General features: G+C 38.4%; 1 protein-coding gene across 1 annotated transcript in view; it reads right to left on the bottom strand.

The window, feature by feature from the left end:
- Positions 1-455: 455 nt before the first annotated feature.
- The window catches only part of robo2 (roundabout, axon guidance receptor, homolog 2 (Drosophila)), a 351,523-nt gene continuing 331,349 nt past the window's right edge, over positions 456-20,629 (bottom strand). The window contains exons 21-30 of the mRNA XM_016554373.1: positions 19,680-19,955; positions 18,425-18,550; positions 13,054-13,213; positions 11,678-11,941; positions 10,386-10,594; positions 5,564-5,749; positions 4,832-4,990; positions 4,108-4,362; positions 2,515-2,709; positions 456-2,378 (exon numbers count right to left, since the gene is read on the bottom strand). Coding sequence (XP_016409859.1) covers positions 2,377-2,378; positions 2,515-2,709; positions 4,108-4,362; positions 4,832-4,990; positions 5,564-5,749; positions 10,386-10,594; positions 11,678-11,941; positions 13,054-13,213; positions 18,425-18,550; positions 19,680-19,955 — 1,832 coding nt within the window. The 3' untranslated portion in view covers positions 456-2,376. The remainder of the gene's footprint in view (positions 2,379-2,514; positions 2,710-4,107; positions 4,363-4,831; positions 4,991-5,563; positions 5,750-10,385; positions 10,595-11,677; positions 11,942-13,053; positions 13,214-18,424; positions 18,551-19,679; positions 19,956-20,629) is intronic.

Below are 20,629 nucleotides of genomic sequence, written 5' to 3'. Positions count from 1 at the left end.
AATATTAATTTTGGTATGTTCTGTAAGTGACATCTTTGTCTTATGGACATTTAGTGTACCGGCATGTTTTCAGATGGAAGAGAACAGAATGGAAATCCACTGTCGACAGGGCCAAAAAAGGAAGAGAGAGCATAGCAATCCATCAGGTACAAGGGGTGGAGAAATGATTCAATAGCGAACATGGAATGAACTCTCTTACGTGAGGATGCATATGAATATATACATTTATATACACCCACATCAACACCACCAATATAGATGTAAAATCACCTGAGATACTCGTTCGCACCTCATTATTCCAAACAGCTGGACACTACTAGCATTGAAATGATGTGAATTCCGAGAGAAAGACATGGGACGTCGGCCCGGTTTGGGAGAGCTCTCCTCAGTAACGTACAAAAACGAAGACGGAAATAACGAAAGAAAACAGTCGGACACTACTAGCATTGAAATGATGTGAATTCCGAGAGAAAGACACGGGACGTCGGCCCGGTTTGGGAGAGCTCTCCTCAGTAACGTTGTACAAAAACGAAGACGGAAATAACGAAAGAAAACAGTAATTTCACCAGTAACTCCTGAAGTTTCCACAGTAAAAATATCCTTTTTGAGCAGCCTTTTGTAAATTTTGTTTTTATAATATATTTATATATGTAAAATTTCATCAAGCAAAAAGAACCAACTGGACTGTTCGATAAACGTATTGTAATGTAGTGGCCAAAGACAGTGGAAATGTTTTCTGGAGGTCTGACTGACGTTTTACAGCACACACCGAGGACGTGGAAAAATCATTCGACCACTATGCCTTAGCGATCATGCGAGAGATATTGCCGTATTTTTGCAAAGTCAAATGCATAATGTTATTGGCTTTAGCTCGATAGTCATTTTGAGACTTCCGCATGTGATTACAGGACGAATATCTGAATCAAGATACCAATGAATGTGGATTTATGAATCCTAGTGATTCAGTGCCCTGCATAGGTAAAGTAGAACTTGAAAACAAGGCTTTGGGACATTGTCAGAAATATAAAAACAAGATACATTAAGTGCTCAACGAAAACTTTAAATTAAGTTACCTGAATTGATTCTCCACTCGTGATTTAAGACATGCGCAGAATCTCAAGACAAGCACGGGAACTGATATCTACAAGACCTCTAGAGTAAGGCAGAAGCCTTATGGGAAGGCAGGGGCATTGTAGTCTTGTTCATATGGCTTTTAAATGACTCACTTTTCAAGTGCTTGTAATCAAATTTTGAGCCAAGATCAAAAAATTCAAAAGCCCAAAGTGAACTATTCACCTCCAAACGTTAGCCAAGCTGGTGTCTATTAATTTTGCTATGCTCAGATGGATCAAATTAAATGCTAAATGCAAAACAAAAGCAAGCGGCAAAAAGTGAGCAGGGGAAGAGGCAAAGTTGGTACCTGTAGTCCAATGTAGTTAAAATATCTGGCCTAAATATGTTCCAGTTGGACCAAGTGGACTAGACTGAGTAATATTACCTAGTAGGGACAGCTGGATGTGTTGAAAATAGAACCACTTAGGATAAATTTCCCTGCAAACCGTTTCCCAACCCATCTGTGACTATTTCCAGCACGGAGAGGATCTGGTTCCTCTCGCAGAAACCCCACTGCTGAAAGTTCGTAACTCATTTCATCAGAACTGTAAGTCTTACCGCCGGCATAGATGCAGGCATATCTTAATATATCTCTGTACATGGTTATATATTTTCTTATCTCTAGTTACAGTACAGAAACTCCCCTTCACATTTCCTTTCCTCCAATTCTTCATGTCAGCAGGAGCTATGGTTTTGTGCTTATCACCAAAATTGCAGTGCAAAAGAAAATAATTAATTATAATAATGACAACAATTAATTCATGAAAAATATTAACAAATGATGGATGACAACATAATTTCTATGGCACCACAGCCCATCAATTCACATATCGTACAAACGACCAACAGCGTAAGAGGGAGGAGAGCGCAGAAACAGAACTCGGGTTGCATAGCAATGCAATAACAATAATGTCAATTTCCATCTCCGATGTCAAGAATATATTTACAGGAAACTTGATTTCCTTTTCACAAGTTCACCAAAGCTGGGCGACTCAGATCTCAGGCCTTCCATTGTTTTTTTTATTTTGTCCTCAACATTTTTCTTTTTTCTGTGAATGAATAGTTTAAGGAGGAAGGTGAGGGATGTTGCGGATCTTGTGGGTTGCATGTCCATCTTTACATCACATTTACAGTTTGTCCTTTTCATATTTTTTTCTTTTTTTCCCTTCTTCCTTCCAACACTTCACGAGTTCATTGCACCAAGCAGGTGAGGCATTTCCAGAACAGATAAAGGCATTCTTCAGTTTCCATCAAAAAGGCTCACTCTGTAAACAATAGAAAGAGAACATGCCAGTCAGTTCGCTTTTTATACAGCTCTAGAAAAGGTAAACCAGCAATACGACCAGAAAACATCAAAGTTCCAAACTTAGAGTTGTACCAGAATAACCTGTTCAGACTCACATAACTCTCCAGAGTACTGCGTGTTGGTCCCCATGTAGCTGCTTTCGCCCTGCTCTGTGGTGGAGCGCTGGTGCTGTCCCCTCGTCCCTTCACCTTTACGAGAACCCGTTGACCCTTTAGAAGAGGCCGTCCCAGATGAGCTGTGGCCCCCAGGAGATGGGAATGATGGTTTGTTGTATGGCAATATGGCCTCTTCTGAAATCATACAAATATCCAAACCATACATTTAGTGGCAATTAAAATTGTTTTAGCTTTTCCAGTTTGGAACATGTTCATGATTGGTTTCTTTCTGACTAATACCGAGGTGACCAACTCTTCGCAGCTTTGACCAAACCCTACTCATTAGCAATATGCTCCAATGGCTAAACGAATCTCCACACCGAAGTTTAATATGAAAATGAAGACATATGAGACCAAACCATACAGGTTGCCCAACCCACATCCCCCTTTGTGTCGAGCCAGATCCAGGCCTGGTTCTTTATGCTTTGTTTGGGCTGGAAACCCAAAATGGTGGATCCTAATGATCAGACAGGCACAGATGGAGCTTGGCTTCATTGCAGCGTGTGTGTGTATACAGTGAAAAATGAGGGCTGGAACGATTAGGGTACATCTGTGCAGCTAAGTGTGCCTCCTGTCTGCTGGTTCCTGGAGAAGGCCGGTGTTGGCCATGGAAGAGCTCACTAAGAGGGGGAGACAAGGCAATCTGTTTGCTCCAGCTTGGCTTCCTTACAGCAGGGACCATAAACGAACGCCAAGGGTCCACAGCTGGTGCTGTCAAACATCTGCCTCTGATGACCACGATAGCAAGATAATATTTTACAGACCTGCTCTGCTGAATTAAGAGCGTTTAATGTGCCAGATTGATTCAACTCATGTGGACATGTAAGATCAGGTTCAGGTCTTTCATAAAAACATATTTCATATTTTGTGTCATTTAAAAGGAAGTCAAAACCCCAAGAGGCAATTTCTGCTGAAGACTTGGGTCAGGTTGATTAGAGATAGTTTGGCGCTGGTCTACTTTGGAAGCTGATTGACCAAAATGTCTTTGAAACACAATAGTTTTTTGCTGGTCTAGTTGGTGAACCATTAAAATTTTGGAAGCTGGTTGACCAAAATGTCTTTCTGGACAAGCTGGTTGACTAAGGAAGTCTTGGTGCTGAAGGCCAAGTCTAAAATTAAGCTGTTTAACACTAATTTGGTGTTGGCCTAACTCAGTGGTGTCCAGTCCTGCACCTTGAGGGCCACCTTCCAGACTTTAGTTTCAACATACCTGACAAGAAGTTTCTATCCCTTTTGATTGGTTTAGATGTATTATTTAGGGTTGGAGCTGAACACTGCAGGACCTTGGCCCTCCAGGAGCAGGACAGGACACCTGTGGCCTAGCTGATGAACAGCCTGGCTATGCTGGTTTGGATTCTTGGAAGCTGGTTGATAAAGAACTCCTTGGTGTACAAGTTACTACCTAACTAGTATCACCTGTTTGGAACCAATATTCAAAATCTAACACTGATTCTAGTGTGGTTTCTCCTTTATGTCTCATTTTAAGACTTCAATGTGTCAACAGAGTTTAAGGTAAACCGTCCATCATCCTACCTGAAACAGGACCATTTATCTGTCCTCTTCTGCTCTCTTCTCCTCTATCTATGGATCCCAGTCTATCCTGGGCTTGTTGGTGGCGCTCCAGTGAGGTTCGGACCTGCCGGTCCAAGGAACTCTTCATCTCCTCTAGGCCCATCATGGGTTGCCTCTCCAAGGAGCAAGCCTTGCGGTCAGAGGGGTTGGGCACATTCCTCGCCCCCTGGACACGAGCTGTCTGGCAGGGTGGAGGCTCTGGTGGTGGAGGCAGATCTGGGAAAGAAGCAGGAAGGACCATTTGAATTCAAACAATAGGTATGGCATTTCCAATTATGTACATTGTACATTTATCATCATTTGACAGTAGGTGTCTTTTGTGTCTACATAAATGCCCTCAAAAGGGTAATATTGATTTCATTCTGTTTGATAAATTATTATAATGGCTTGGATATTAGCTATTGCTACATGCATTTGCTTATGACCCCCATCTGTCTCCTTTAACCAATGCTGACTTTCACATTAATTCATTAAAACATGCAAGAGAGATCTGCTATCTACTGTAAACCGGTTTTTGGCCTTCAAAAGTGGTCTAAACCAAATTAATGAATCTGTGTGTCATTGCATACATAATTCATTAACTGAAATATACAGTATTTTTGGTTTTGTCTTCATGGATTAAATTGATCTAAACTAAACCAGGTTTTGGAATGATCTGTTAAGTAAAAACTGGACTAAACCTTACCATCAGCGCTGGCATCATGGCGGTGCGGGGCAGTGCCAGGGCCTTTGTGTTTGCGGGTGGGCCTTGCTGCCCGCTGGTGACCCAGGCTGTGTGTGCCCACCATGCTTCCATCTGTGGAGAATGGGCTAGCGGGACGAGGTCTATGAGGTAGACCTTTATCTGCAGGGAGCAAAGAGAGAACTTTGGTTAGCTCAGTGTTATCGAAACGCTACTTACAGAGATGATAAACGAATCTTGAAAGGGAAGCATGGCAGGATGCTCAGGAGGAGGGCGGATAGCTTGTTAGTTTGATTCAGAAGCAGCAGAATCAATCAATACATTTAATTTCTATTGCAAAGCCTGTTGGAGAAAAGGTTTAAGATTGTAGAAATGGTTTCATTGAAGATCAATATGGAGTCAGAAAGAGGCATGAAGTCAAACCTGAAGTGCATAATAAAAGAATCTGAAGACATCAGCGCCAGATCTGTTTCCAGTTAATTATTTCCCTTGCAGTGTAAACCGAATCGCTTCACTGAAAGCGCAAGACCAAAACCCTGCTAAGTGAAAACAGCCGTCGGCAACACCAAGCAAATCCATAAAGATGTTAGTATTTGCACTGCACTGCTTCACCAAGAGTACACCAACGTAAAATCAGAAAGCAGAAAAGAAGCATCATTCTGTTAAGAGTGAGCCAAATTGCAGTTAGCAAACACCAGACTTCCAGACTCGAATTCCTGTTTCCCCCAAACCGACCTCTCTTGCTCAAACTTGTGCCGTCCAGACGGTAACCAGCCTTGTCTGCGGCCGCCACCAGGGCTCGTGCAAAGCTGCACTGGGTGAAGAGTGAGCCGTCAGAGGAGCTGCCGGCACTAGACCTTCTGCTGGAGAAGTTTCTGTCATCATCTTCTGAAGCCGAGCCCCAACCGTTCACCATAGAGCCTGGAGGGGAGCGGCCGCATGGGTGTTAGATTGACCAGGTTTGCTAGTTTTAAATTCCAGAAAAACGGGACGTACTCTGAGATTTTACTTTATTAATATGCAAATGCTAATAAATTATTAATGCCTTTATAAAGGCAAATGGCAATCTAAATTTATCAGAGTAATATAATGGGGCTTTGGTGTGTGCTGGAAATTATTATTCTCTTATCTAAATAAAGATGTGTTTTATAGCACAGGTGAGTTATGTTTGATAAGAGATGAGTCAGTCACCTTCATAATTATTAGGTATTGCCATTGTTATGAAACTAATAAACAAGACAAAATGACTGAGGAGGGTAGATTATGGAAAACATTAACAGCCAAAACAAAACAAAGAAGCAAAACACCAAAGCACACAAAAACAGAGAAAAAAGATAAAACAAAAGAAAACAAACAAACAACAACAACAAAATCACATTAAACAAAAAAATACAAAGCAAAACAAACTGACTGAGGAGGGTAGAATGGAAAACATAGAACAGCCAAAATAAAAAAACAAACAAAAAAAAAAAACAATACAAAACATGAGACAAAATGAAAAAAGAAAAACAAGAAAAAACAAAACACAAAGACAAAACAAACAGAATAAAGGCTTGAGTCAATGAATCACTGTTACATTACAGTCATAATTTATTAACTAAAACATTTATTAATTTTTGGTTCACTAATCCAAGCTGTTAGTTTTTTTCTTTCAGTAACATATCATACTTTCATTCTACATATAAACGTACACCCACCACCTGACTACACATCACGACCTCACTTCCTTTTGATTGCTCTGATGGGAAGGAACACACGCACCTGCGCATGGCCTGAGGTGAAGCAGCTGATATCGCACACAGAAACACGCAGCATGATCAAAGCAACCACACGGCTACGTGCTGTTCTTCTTTGGCACTTGTCAGATTTATGGCATGGATTTTTTTGATTGATGGCAACCCGGCACAAACATCCTTGGGGAAGCTGATGTGAGATGGCACGACTATTGTTTAATGATCCAAGAGGAAAGTTAAGAGGGTTACATTGGTTACTGTAGCCTGGGTAATATATCTGGTTTTAAGTATGTTTCAAGATTTAATATCAAGCTAATTAGGTCTTGGTGACAGATTTATGACAAGTATTGTTACAGTTTGTCAATGATAAAATACGTTCTATCCCAGCCTAAAGCAGAAAAAGTAAAAACACTCCAAAAGAATAAGCACTGTAGTAGTGTAGTGCTTATAGCTTAAAAAAATGCAGCTTTTTAAAAATACTACTAAATAAATAGTTATTTATAAAAAGAATAGATAAATAATAATAATAATTTGTATTATAATATAATACAAATATTATATTATAATATATAATATTATAATATGTGCAAATATAACGAATTTCAAAGCACTGATATAAAAAAAACAAAAAAAACAAAATACTTACTGCCTTAATATGCAGTAATATGCATTAAAAATATGCAGCTCAATATGCAGAAAAATTAAAAACACCCAAAAAGACAAAAAAAAAGTATTTTTGTCTCTTTTTTTTGGCAGCATTAAAAAAATATTTACTACTAAAAACTACAGTTATTTATAAAATAAATAATAATATGTATTGTTTTTATTATAAATAAAATTTACATTTTTTTTACTAATAATAACAAAAAATTGAGTTCTTTATAAAAATAATAATAAAAATTGTTATTATATTTATAGTTATTACTATTATTGAAAATCTGTGTGACTATATTTACAGTGTAAAGTAAATGCTGCTTGTTGCATAAAACCCTTAAAAAATCTTATTATAATACCTTCAAATATAACAAAGGATTTAAAAGCACCAACATACATTTAGTTTGTTTCTCTTGTCTAAAAAAGAAAAGAAGAATCGGAAGCAGACACACACACACACAAAACTCTTCCTAGCAGTCTCTTTCTTTTAATTTCCAAAGAAACTGCATACGGCTTTGTTTCGCTAAAAAAAGTTGAGTCCCTCGAGACTGTCTCTCAGCAAAGCAAGACTGCATATAATGAACTGGATGTGCTGGCAGAGACAGAGGCGGGTACAGAGCTCCACATCAGAGAGGACGGCTCCTGCAGAATACCTGCACTATGCCTCAGCGCCTCCTGCCTCCTCCAGAGACGACATCCTCTCTAACAACCAGCCACCTAAAACAGATTCCTGAAAATACCAAGCTTTCACTCTTCGCCATATAATAATGCTGCCAGCTGCAAAACAATAACAATTCTCCGGCCAAAATAAATCCTGGATCATGTCCGCAAAACCAAATGTTTTTATACAGCGTGGCTCAACCATGAAAAGAACTTCCCACAAATTGTTGCTAATTTGGAGTTGGCAGTCACGAACGGCAATGTTTGAAGCTAGAATACTGTAGCTACTACAAATATGGGGCTAATACAGATTTTTTTTTTCCAGTAATGTCTATTTTTGACACAATTGAAGCGTCTTTCCATTCCGATAATCCACTGTTAATATTCACAGCTCGGCTAAATGGAGTTACGCAGGACTGTAAAACTCATCCAACACCCTGCTGCCACTAAAGCTGATTTACACTGCCCCGAGCCCTCATCTGCATATTGTTAAGCATCGTAATCATTCCCCTTGACGAGTAGGCGGAGACGCCTGCCTCAGGACACGTGACCTCACACTCTGCAGTCGGTGCAAGGTTTTATGGGAGCACAGTGGAGCAGGACAGTGAGCTCACTGCTCACATTACAACTCCAATAAAACACCCTCACTATTTCACAAACTCACAAGTTGTGTATGCAATAAATAATGAAACACAATAAAGGAAGATATGTTCCAGTGATCTTTATTTCACCTTAACTAAGCTGCCCAAAATAAATAACTGTTAAAACGGTTAAAACTGTTTTATTCTCTTCAGAAAGGGACAAATCTCTGCCTTTGGGTCTGGCAGGAACCCGGCACTAGTGTAGTGTCAGTTTGGTGCTATTGTGGGCAAAAACAAAGAACACTGGTGGAAGAAAGCAGTGAAAGGAAGCTGTCAAGAGGGTTACAGGAGGGCACTGACATCATTGAACAGCACTTGCTTTGTGCTACCTACCTACCTACCTACCTATCTGTCTGTCTGTCTGTCTGTCTGTCTATCTATCTATCTATCTATGCACCCATGATAATGCATTCAAGTGCAATGATAATGCATACATCTCTGCCTGATTAGAGGAACACCACTGGCCCATTTTTCCTCAATCCTGTGGTAAATTGGAGAACAGAGGACTTTTAGTTTCTAACCCTGCAATGTCATACCCTTCACGTGCCCCCTATGACAGACGGCCCATAAAACCCTTGCAATAAGTTGTAAAATGGAAATGGTGCCTCCTGTCTTCAATGGGGAAATGGAGCCATGAATGTGAGATTTATTCAAAATCTTCATGGGAAAATGGAGGCCGTGAAGGCTGTGCTTGAGTAAAATCATTTTGCTACTTCTTCATATATAGAAAAATATAGCAATATAACAACAACAATAATAATACTACTAATAATATAAAAATACAGTAAAAACAGTAATATTGTGAAATATTACTACAATTTCAAAGAACTGTTTTCTATTTTAAAATGTTTTAAAATATAATTTATTCCTGTGATGACAAAGCTGAATTTTCAGCAGCCATTGCTACAGTCTTCAGTGTCAGCTTTTATTTGAAAAAGAAATATTTTGTAACATTATAATGTCTTTACTGTCACTTCGTTGCTAAACAAAGTACTAGTTTTAATAATAATAATAAAAAACGTTCTTGACTTTTGAACAGTTTTTATATATATATATATATATATATATATATATATAATTATATCTTCCCACCATATATATCACTTCTCCCCCGTGCGGCCTTGCTTGGAGTCTTTTAGTCCGTTTCTCCTCATAACGGTGATTAGAGTTTATCCCCAAATGCCTGAACAAACTGGATTTCAGTATGCCCATGTTCAGGTGAGATGGGAATAAACAACAAGCACCCACCACACACATGAGCATAATGACAAACAATGCAGCTATTTGCTGACAAGCGGAGCAAAACAGTATTTTACCATGCTAGGGCAAACAAAGCCACCACAAGCGGTACACATGTGAATAAACCATGACCGGTTTCCATATAAGCATCAGCAGTACAATCTCAAAGTGCCCGCTGGACTGAAATATGCTGCTTTTAGATTAGAGATCAGTACCTCTGTTTTATTGTCTTAACTTTATGCTGCACATGCTGTTGAACTGTAATTTGATATGTGGGTAGATCATATCGTTTGGCGTCTCTGACCAAATGGACTGCATTTTAATTAACTTTTTAAATAAAAAATTATATCGATTTTTGTCTCTACTGTCCATGCTGGGTTCAAACTGAGTCCTGAAATGATTTAAGAGAGATAGAAATCCCAGATTATGAGGACGACGGATGAGATAATGAGCAAATGACATGACCACCCCTTCATTGAAAGAACGCAATCTGCACCGGACATCTAACTGTGCACCAAACTGAATAGTTCAAAGGTTTAGATAGGTTTAGCACTTTATGCTTTTTTCGAAGAACTTCAGAATGTTCTTTCAAAGGAAAAGTGAGAAATTAATCAAAAAATGCACGCTTACCCGTAACAGAGCTGTCTAGGTTGTCCATGCTGGAGCCTGGCGTGTGTTCGATGCCCCTAATTGGTGGCGACATCTCATATCCTTCGTCCTCCTCCTCATCGTCGTCTTCGTCAGGGAGGTCTGTTTCAATATCGGACACTAGGGTGCTGGAGATGTAACCCACAGGCGGCGTGGGGGCCTGGGGCGCGTAAGGCCCACCCTGCATGTGCCTACAGAGAATTCAAGAAGTCAGACATGAACATTCCACACTTTTTTTGCATAACCAGGCAAGAGCTTCAAGGGTTGTCAGCGGGAGACAAAGGGTGTCAATGAGCGACAAGCCTAGACAAAAGAGAAATGCGTGGCGTGTGCTGTCTGTCAGGCGAAATTTGGTATTCCTAGAACATTCCTTGTCATCTCTCTGATGAATTGGAACAATTCGGCTAATTCAGCAGCACCACGGTCTGCATGCTAACACAATGACCTACTAATTGCAGCTTGAAGAGGATACAATGGCAACCACCACAGGCATGTCTTTGCTGTGGCTGTCACCCACTAGACAGCTAGATTCTATGACAGCCCTACTGTGTGTCTATATATATGTGTATCGGTCTGTGTTTGTGCAGTGCTGCTGCTGCTTTGATGCGGTCTGTGCCAGGATTTTGATATAATTATGGGCTCTTCCCAGTAGTCACAAACATTCTATGAGCAGCATACTCATTATGGTGGTAACATGACATCTTCCTCCTGACAAGTGGAGGCCGTTCCCTCACAGTGCCGACTGTAATAAGTGGAAGTCGGCTTATCTTGGAAAGACATGTTGAAGCATGGGTTTAGCATGGGGGCTTTATAAGAATGCATTACACAGTCTATCAATCTATCAAACTATCAGTTTTTTTTACATATTTAATTCAGCTACATTCACTTTTTTCATTTAAATTATGCTTTTATTGAAAATGACTAACAAATGCGGTACAATAAAAACAGATTTTTAAAAATTCAATTAAATTCAGTTTGTGCTGGTAAAAAGAAAGCCAGTTAATTCAATTCAATTCAAATTTATTTGTATAGCGCTTTTCACAATACACACTCAAGTAAAAGAAAAAAACAACTCTTTGAATCTTCAATGTTAAATAGTCATTTTTATATTTCACAATTGCATTTAGTGCCTCTAGTGCCCAAACCTTTTACTACAAAGGGCCAAAAAGCAATCTTGGAATGTGATTGTTGCATTATACCCCTAGTATATTAAACTAAATTTTTTAAATCAAATTCACCTATATTATCTACATTTTAGTGTAATGAGTTCTTACCAAGTCTGTTTAGCCATGTCCAACTGGTAAGCGCGGGTTAGCTCATCTAGGTGGGCTTGGAGCATGGGCTGTATTTCTTCACGTGGGGATGGGCTCAGTGTGGCTGTGGACTGTTTGCCAAAGGAAACCGCTGCAGGGGAGGAGGCCACGCCCCTTATGGGAGGAGTGGGCACCCGTTCTTCCTCTTCCTCCAGCTCATCCTCTAAACCCTGATGGAGGTATGTCTGCACTGGCAAGGGTGGGCCCCAACCATCACTATCATATCTGGAACAAATGAGCATTGTAACAAAATGAAAATGGACCACAGACAGGTCCCTGTGGCACACCACCAATAGTTGTGTGTTAGGTATGAGAAAAAGGAATCTTATTTTTTTTTTTTTAGAAATGTTATATTATATAATAGATGCTTTTTTGAACATTTTAGCAATTAAAAAATATTTAAAAAGGATTTTTTACACGGCACCCCTGCTCTCGACAGACGGCACCCCGGTTGGGAAACACTGGTCTAGCTAACAGTTATGGATATAGTGAGACCCAGGTTTAGCAACATAGTGGTAATGGTGTAAATCTTGGGTTAAATGCAAAAAATCTTGAGGGATTTTGCAGCTTTACTGGTTCTTTAATACAGGCTGATCTGGCAGAACGGCTGCATTTTTTATTTTATTTCCCAGAACTGTACTTATACATGCTGAAATAATACATTTCATAAAGCCAGCGTTCATTAGAGGAATTTGTCAGTGCACATCCCGTAGGACATAACAGTTTTAATCTGAAGCCATTAAAGACAGTGGCGAGATTTACAGCGTAGAAGACTACTCATTTGCCAGAGAGCCTATTAAGCCCAATGACACTCCGAGATGGAAATTAACAGGGTTGAAAGGCAAGCACACCTCTCCAGCAGGATATTTAATTTGTATCACCACCCTCATGTTTTCTTTTAACTCTACAGATGGGGCGACGCTGATGTCAGACAAGAGTGGAGTGCCATCGAAGGCGAAAGCACATTAAAAGTTGCTGAGCGTGAACAGCTTGTCATAGAGGGTTTTAATATTACATATTGTCTATTTATAATGGACAACAAATAAATCATTTAGTGCTAGTGGTCTGATTAACTCTCTAAGGAACAAATAAATACCATTAGCAGATATAGTGATAATATTTTAGCTAGCAAGAACAAGACTTTGAACAATTTCTTACGAACATCACGGACGGTTTTAATTTAAACCTCCATTTTTATCACTTGATGGGAAAAATCCAATGCTTAATTACATGGATCATAATCTCTAGATATTATAGATATGACCACTGAATTTGCAGTGTAGATTGTCACTACTACTTGCACTGAGTAGAGTTGAATGAGCGACTCTGAACCCTACCCTCCTCCGTCATGGTGCTCTGAGGCATAGTAGTCCATCTCTGTGCCTGGAAGAGGGTGGACAGGAGGGGGAGGGAGTGGAACATTAGCCCAGTTGGAGCCATTCATCTTGGTGGGCTTGGCGTTTGCTTTGGTCTTCTTCTTCTTTCCACCTTTCCCACCTACAATAGCAAAAGTTGGGGATACTTGTTAGAGCTTGAATGCAGAATGATGTCACATGATTAGACAATTTCCACGTTTTCACCTTAAAAATACAATCGATTTATTCCCCACATGACATGTGCTTGACATTCTCTATGCTAAGTGAAGGCTCTTGCAATGCCACTGTCAAATGCAAATGCTTGCAAGTTAGAATGCACAACTCCTCTGTACACAACTGCTTTCAAAATGTTCCCAAGCCAAAATGGCCATAAAAGCAATCTCAAGGCTGCGTGGTGAAAGAAACAGTTTGCAGCATGGCAATGGCTCAAAGACTGAAGACTCAAAAAAAATTACTGAAAAAACCTTTGACCTCCTTTTAACTATGATTGCTATTCATGCAACTTGCTGGAATATTTGTTTACAACTCTATTCTAAAAATATGCACTTCATTTTCTTTACTCTAAGAAAAAGTATTAGGAAAGTAACAGAATGTGTCAAAGATGGAAAGAAAAAAGCCTTTTGAACTTGAATATTATGCATCCACAATCTCCCTGGACAAAAGATGTGGCAAATTATGCACTTGCCCAAGAACTAGTACGAAGGATAGTAATTAATCACCCTTCTGTCACAATCTAATTAACAAAACCATCTAAATGTAATGGCCATCAATGCCAGATTAAGACATTTGGGACGAGGAAGTGATGTGTGTCCTCCACAGACTGCATGCAGAGGTGGCAGGATTCATTACTGTAAATTATTAATGCCGCCGCTGGCAAACTCGACATGACCAGTGCGTTGCCGCATGTTGCCAGCTCCTCCCGCGTTTCAAGCCAGGCATAAAATAGCTGAGGCTGATGGAGTCAGACACATGGCCAAATGCAAACAGGGGGGAAAACCTTCACTGGCAGCACTTGTGCTGTATGGGATCCTATCTGTCATCATCTGACTCTGTCTGCCAATGGCCTCTAATCGTCCCTGCCGCCTCAAAATGTTCCGATTCAGGCAACCCTGTGGCTTCAAACCTCATGTTATTTAATATGATGCCAGGACTCTGACAGGGCTATACATTAAATCCAAAAAACTCTTTATAAAAGCCATGTTGAATCATATTCAAGGGCTATGAATAGACTATCTTCCCTGGATCTTAAAGGAACATTCCACCCAAAAATGAAAATGATGTTCCAAAACCATATGAATTTCTTTCTTCCGTGAAAACCAAATAAAGAAATTTGAAGAACTGTGCTGGTCAATGAGTTGAATTAAAGACTAGTAATTTTAGATTTTATAGTATTTTACGATTAGTTTGTGTTAAAAACAGTTCCAAATTGAAGTAATTTGCTGGCAAAAATAACTAGTTCTTCTTTGTGCATCAGGGAAAGTTCATGAGACGCATTATTTTGAATCTTTTCAAACAACTGGTGTTTTCAGTTCACAAGACCCAGTTCAGGCCAGCATATGTGAACTGGTTCGATAAACTGATTAATGGTTGATCAAGTTCACAAAACCGTGTCTAAATGAATTGGTCACAAAACAGACTGATTTGGCTCTTGAGTTCAATTTATTGGACAATGGCTCAATCAGTGTTGTTATTGTTACCTAAAATTATAAGTATAAATAAAAAAATAAAAAATAAAAAATGACAAAAGAACATGAAAACACTAAAACAAACTAAAATTAAAATGAAAACTGAAAAAAAATAAAAAATAAAATGTAATTCAAACTATTAATACATACTATGATAGTATATAAATAATACTAAAACAAGAAATTGATTGTTGAATAAATGCGTGTTCCACATAAAAAGTTATCGTATGGCTTCAGAAGACTTGAAATATAGTCATATGGACCACTTTATGATGTTTTTTTGTCCTTTGCTTAAAAAACCTCAGTTTAAATTCACCGTACAATACCTAGAGAGCAACCAGTAATAAAAAATAAAAAGAGAGAGAGTGAGAGTGAGTGTTTTCAAAATATTCATTTTTGGTTGCACTGTTCCTTTAAGAAAAGCAAAAACAAGTGTGAAAGAACGAGCACAAGAGAATGAGTACTGTAGCTATGCACAGTTTAAGGCAGATTTGTCATACGATGGCTGACGTTTATGATACTCTCGGCAGCCGGCCTATTAGAGAGCGTTCTCATCACCGGAACTTCTCGCTGACGGTGCGCTATTGTTCCGAAGCCGAGGGAGATCGGGAGGCATTAGGAGTCTTGCAGAGGGATGGAAGTGTCAAACGAAGATGAATAAAGTATAGTAGTAATAAAAAAATAACAACAGGCTAGAGGCAGAAGTGGCTGGAGTGGGGAGAAGTAATTGGGTTTCCTAATCGTTCCTCTGGGTGACGCGTGGCGTCAGCCAATAAATGGAGAGATGGCGTGATCACTCAATCACTCCCTCACTTCCTCTCTCTTTCTCCCTCTGTTTGTCGAGTAGAGGGCATAAATAATGTAAACGAGTCTCTGCTGAGGAGTCGGGCAGCTCCTGAAATTACCAACGTAAGAAATGTGAGGAAAACAGAGAGGAACGGCGCCGTGGGACAGCAGAGACTCGACTGACAAACATGAGGTCGTTTTCTGAATTAGGCCAAAGCAGGCTGGCGAAGAGGCAAAGGAACTTGGCTGTGTTTCATAACTTATAAAGTTTCACACCGTTAACACATCAATGAGAACTTGCTCAACTCTGACCTGTTCTATCTTGTACAATGAATTATGATCTAATTGCATGTTACGGTGGGGAAAAGAAGTAATAACAGTATTTGAAAATAATTAGCTTTTAATGGGGCAGTACAAATACTTTACAGGCTTTTATAATACAGGGAATGCATGTGTTTCTGATAAGGAAAAGACCGTTTTTTCGTTTTTCAAAGCAAGGCTGTGAATTTTGGCTCAAAACACGTGCAAAACAGCAAACAAATGGGTGAAATACGTTTTAATGTTTTCACTCTCTTTAAACACCTTTAAATTAAAGTGACATGATCTCGGATATAAAGTGAAATGCTGATTTGTCAAAAAATAATATCAAGCACTGAACAGATTCATAGTTTTTGTGTGGAAAAGATTCACTGCATGGGATCAATACTGAAAGTACAATTATTTCAGAATTATTTGGAACAGTAGGCCAAAGTGACTCATAGCAAACAAAAAGTATATACAGTATGTTTGCTTAGAAACAATCAAATTATAATACATATTTTTTGTCTTCAACAATGCATACTTCAAATGTAATCTCTGTCATTTATTTACAATACAGTAAGTGAATTTATTTCTTTGCAAAACTATCTTGAGATGGAAAAAAAGAATAAAGTAAAAAAAGAAATACAACTGTTTTTAACAATGATAATAAGACATGTTTCTTCTATATATATTAAATTTAATTCTCTCTCTCTACATATATAATTAAATTAAATTGTAATATTTTACATAATTACTTGTTTTAATGTATTTTGACATTTAAATGGTAGTGTATATTTCCAAAATTTGTATCATTTGAATGCTGAATAAAAAAACATGACAGCAGTTTTCATGTTAATGAGTTTGCTACATATAGAGCACACATGCGATATCTCATATCATTACAGCCCTTAAAATGCTGTACAAAGGTTAAACCAGATCAGATTGATTTGATTTGGTCAACTGATCTCTATCTTCTAAACAATCCCTGCCTGAAGAGGTTGAGATGTTTGACCTAAATCTACCCTTGGAGTCCTAATTGTAGCCCATGAAACACTTGAGCCAGATGCTTGGAGAGCTTCCCATCTAATGTCTGAGGCTGCGTTGGATTACTGCACAGTTAAAGCACGGGCATGAAACTTGATTAGAGAGGAGAAAGAGCCACATGGACAGCGAGACGAGAGGATGGGGGCCGTCTCTGCATCCTATAAATGACATTGTAATTTTCAGTACATGAATTCTATTGTAGCTTGTAACCATTAAAGGGAGGAATCGGCTCAAATCAAGCTGCTCGAGTGCATGTGTGCATGTCCCGAGTGTTTTCTTTTAAGTTGCAACAGTAACCAATGACAAAACAAACCTATGCTTAAATCAAAAACTCACTGGCATTGTTAACACAAGGATAATGTCAATGTCAAAAAGATGCTTTGCTGGAATTACAGCATGTGCAACAGGTCAAATGGAGCCAGAAGATAAAGGTTGAGTGGATCGTGTCATGCTCCATTTCCCCTTCACATGTGAAAAGTGTTGTGAGGAACCAAAATGTGAAAGGAGCAGACCAGAACCTCTTGATTTTAAACTTTGCCTTTTAACCCTCTGGTGCTGTTCGGTCATTTTTGATTGGAAAAATGTACTTTAGTTTTTTTTCCTTAATCGGAATGGTACGAATTTTGGTAAAGGTTTTGGCATTGCTATGTCACAAAAAACAAAAAAATCATGGGCATGATTTAATGGTCCTGAAAAAAATCACACTTGTACTGTTCACGGTCAAAAATGCCAGCACTGGAAATGAATGGAAAGCAAATTTCATCTAGTGGAATCATTTGGTACTGCGGTCAATCAAAATGAAACCTTTTTTTTTTTTTTAGATATCAACCTCAAATTTGGAACACAACTTGTGTAAATTTATGGCTTTGATTTACACACAGTTTTAGAGTAAAACATGTTTTGGAAAACATATTTCATATAAAATGTAAAAATAGTTTGTTAATTTTTCATAAAATTTTTCGTTTTACTTTTTCACTTCAGCAATAATCTGCCAACTGTCTTCTTTAAAGAGTTTAAACTTAAAAAAGCATTTAAGATTAACAACAGTTTAAGTTGGAAATTTTATTTTGAGTTCTGTTTAAAAAGTGGTTAACAGGAAGTACATGTATCATAACTATTCCATAAATATAATTTAGTACCATAAAAATTGCCATGCGAGCAGCATCAGAGAGTTAAAGAATGAATTTATGGAATCAAAACATCATTATGGAAAGCTCAATGCTCTGAATCGCCTAATATCTATCTTACTACTAAACCAGCTGGTTTATATAAATTGGCTTTTTTTTTTTTTTTAATAAAAACAGGACTTTCCTATCCAGGCCATCACACGATGGCTGCAGATCCAGTTGAGACGACAGCTATGAGGAACACAGTTATTAAACAAACCCATACTATTGACAATATAGAGCAGGAGTTATGGCGTGTGCACCACGGTTAGTGGAGGTGAAAGGGGAGAGGGGTAGACTGAAGGAAAGATGCGGGTGGGCTGCTGACCCCTGGACCGGTGAAATACCAACCTGACAGACTGTTGCTCCGATCTGTGCTGTTGTGGGAGCTGGTGGTGCTGAAATCCTGTGATTGGTTGTGTGGCATTCTATTAGACAATCCGTCAGCCAATCGGTAGTCAGGAATGAAAAGGAGTGCTAGTGGAGGCGAAGGGCAAAAAAGTGGCATCAGGTGGAGGGCAAGATGGCACAAGCGCATGCAAGGGAGTGCAGTTAGAGCAACAAGCAAAGCATTGATCTCACACACAACTCCTATTTAAAATTACTATTCTTTCTAATCTAACAATGACTTTTAATACTTTTCGATTTGTTCTCAAACCAAGCGAGTGAAGGCATTATTAGCATAGGTTGTTCAATAATGTATATTGGAGAGTTTATATACAATTCTATAAAATTAATGTAATATAATATAAAGTAATATAAAGTAATATAATATCATATAATATATACAAGTTGCTGCCTTGATAAAGTGTTCTAAATTATTCACTTACGATGATTTCTTTCTTTCTGCATTCATTTATTTCTGTATTTATTTCTTTATTTTGGTTAGGCTGCTGCATATTTAGGTAGCAGACAACATGGCAGCTCACTAGGCTCTGGAACAGAGCCCTAATTGCTTTAAAATCTCTCAATTTGTCTAGTTTCTTTGGAAAGTGTCTCATTCAGAGGTTAACAACATACATTAGTGCTAATTTTCCTGGAATTAATTCTATTTGTTGGCAAGTTAACCAGTTCATGGAAACATTCATACTTGTGATTTACAGTAATTTCATAGTTAGAGGTTTATTCAAGTCCAAATGAAAGCGGAAATGGTTTTTAATTGCGTTAAGGAACATCTCAATTTATCATTCTGTTCAACTGTGGAGAATAAGTTCATTAATATGGATAGTAGTACTTGTTTTGCTTAAAAAAAGCAGAGTGCATTTGTCTAAAAGCTTTTCAAAATAGAATAAACCTTGGCTAATGATGTTACATTCTTTTAGCCCAAAGAAAATTTAAATAATAAATGCGGTTGGTCGGAAACACATTCAAGGGTCATGGATTTTGTTATGGGCCAATGATACACATTCTTATTGTTCCTGAATGTCAGAAAAATGCAACATTACTACAATGATGATCAAATTAACACTGATACAACCTCAGCCAATATCCAGAAATAGAGCAACTGGCTTTGTTTCAAAAGATTTTGGATGCGACCCTAACACACAAACAAGCTCTCTCACACACACACACACACACACACACGTGGCCCTTCAGCCCGACTCACTGTTGTTGCAGGAGTTCTTGTCTGGCAGTGAGTAGCCCAGGTTGGCCATTTCCTGCTTGGCCTGTAGGGAGGTCTTCCACTGGGCCTCGGGCAGATCGACGGCCAGCTCATGAATGCTGTTGGAATGGAGGATCTGGGTGGTGGCGTAGGGCGTGGCCTGGGAGGCGGAGCTTGGACTGCCGAATCCACCTTTGGTGGTGAAGTCAATGCTGCTGTAAATGGCTCCGTCTGAAAGCATGGTGCCCGTCTTATCGGCCTGGGCACTGGGCATCACGTCTGTGTGGAACAAGATGGAAGGAAGGGAAGACAACAAGATTCTGAGGTTAATATGGTGTTAGAGAAGAAGTTTGGGGGGGAAGTGCAGAAGTGATGTCAGTTTTGCCTGAAATCGAAACAAAATATTGCAATGCAATTTTTTTTTTCTACAAACTCCTCATCATGTCTGAAGTATTTGATTTTATTTCGAAATTTATTTATTTTCAAACAATCATATTCTAGGTAAATGTTTGAATACTCAAAAAATGTCAAAAACACATTCACACACATAAATAATACTCAAATAATTATGGAATACTGACATTTTGGTATCTGAGGCAGTGTGAAATAACAACAACAAAAACAACAATTATTATAGAAATTATACAATTATATGACTACATGAATAATACTAAATTCATTATTTAAAATAATAATTATTAAATAGTTATTTACATTTTTAATAATTATTATTTAGAATAATAATTGTGGCTTTTATTTCATACCACCTCATATACCAAAATGTCATAATTCCATAATTATCTGAGCATTAAGTATAATAATAATAATAATAATAATAACAAACAAATTACAAAAATCAATATACTTAATAATAATAATAATAATTATTAGTCTTAAATAATGCTCATATAATTATAGAATTATGAAATTTTGGTATATGAGTCGGTGTGAAA

Source organism: Sinocyclocheilus rhinocerous, unplaced genomic scaffold, assembly GCF_001515625.1.
Source record: "Sinocyclocheilus rhinocerous isolate Xijiao unplaced genomic scaffold, SAMN03320098_v1.1 scaffold466, whole genome shotgun sequence".
In the NCBI taxonomy this organism is placed as follows: Eukaryota; Metazoa; Chordata; class Actinopteri; order Cypriniformes; family Cyprinidae; genus Sinocyclocheilus; species Sinocyclocheilus rhinocerous.
The sequence above is the reverse complement of the archived record's forward strand: the minus strand, read 5'-3'. Positions and strand labels throughout refer to the sequence as shown.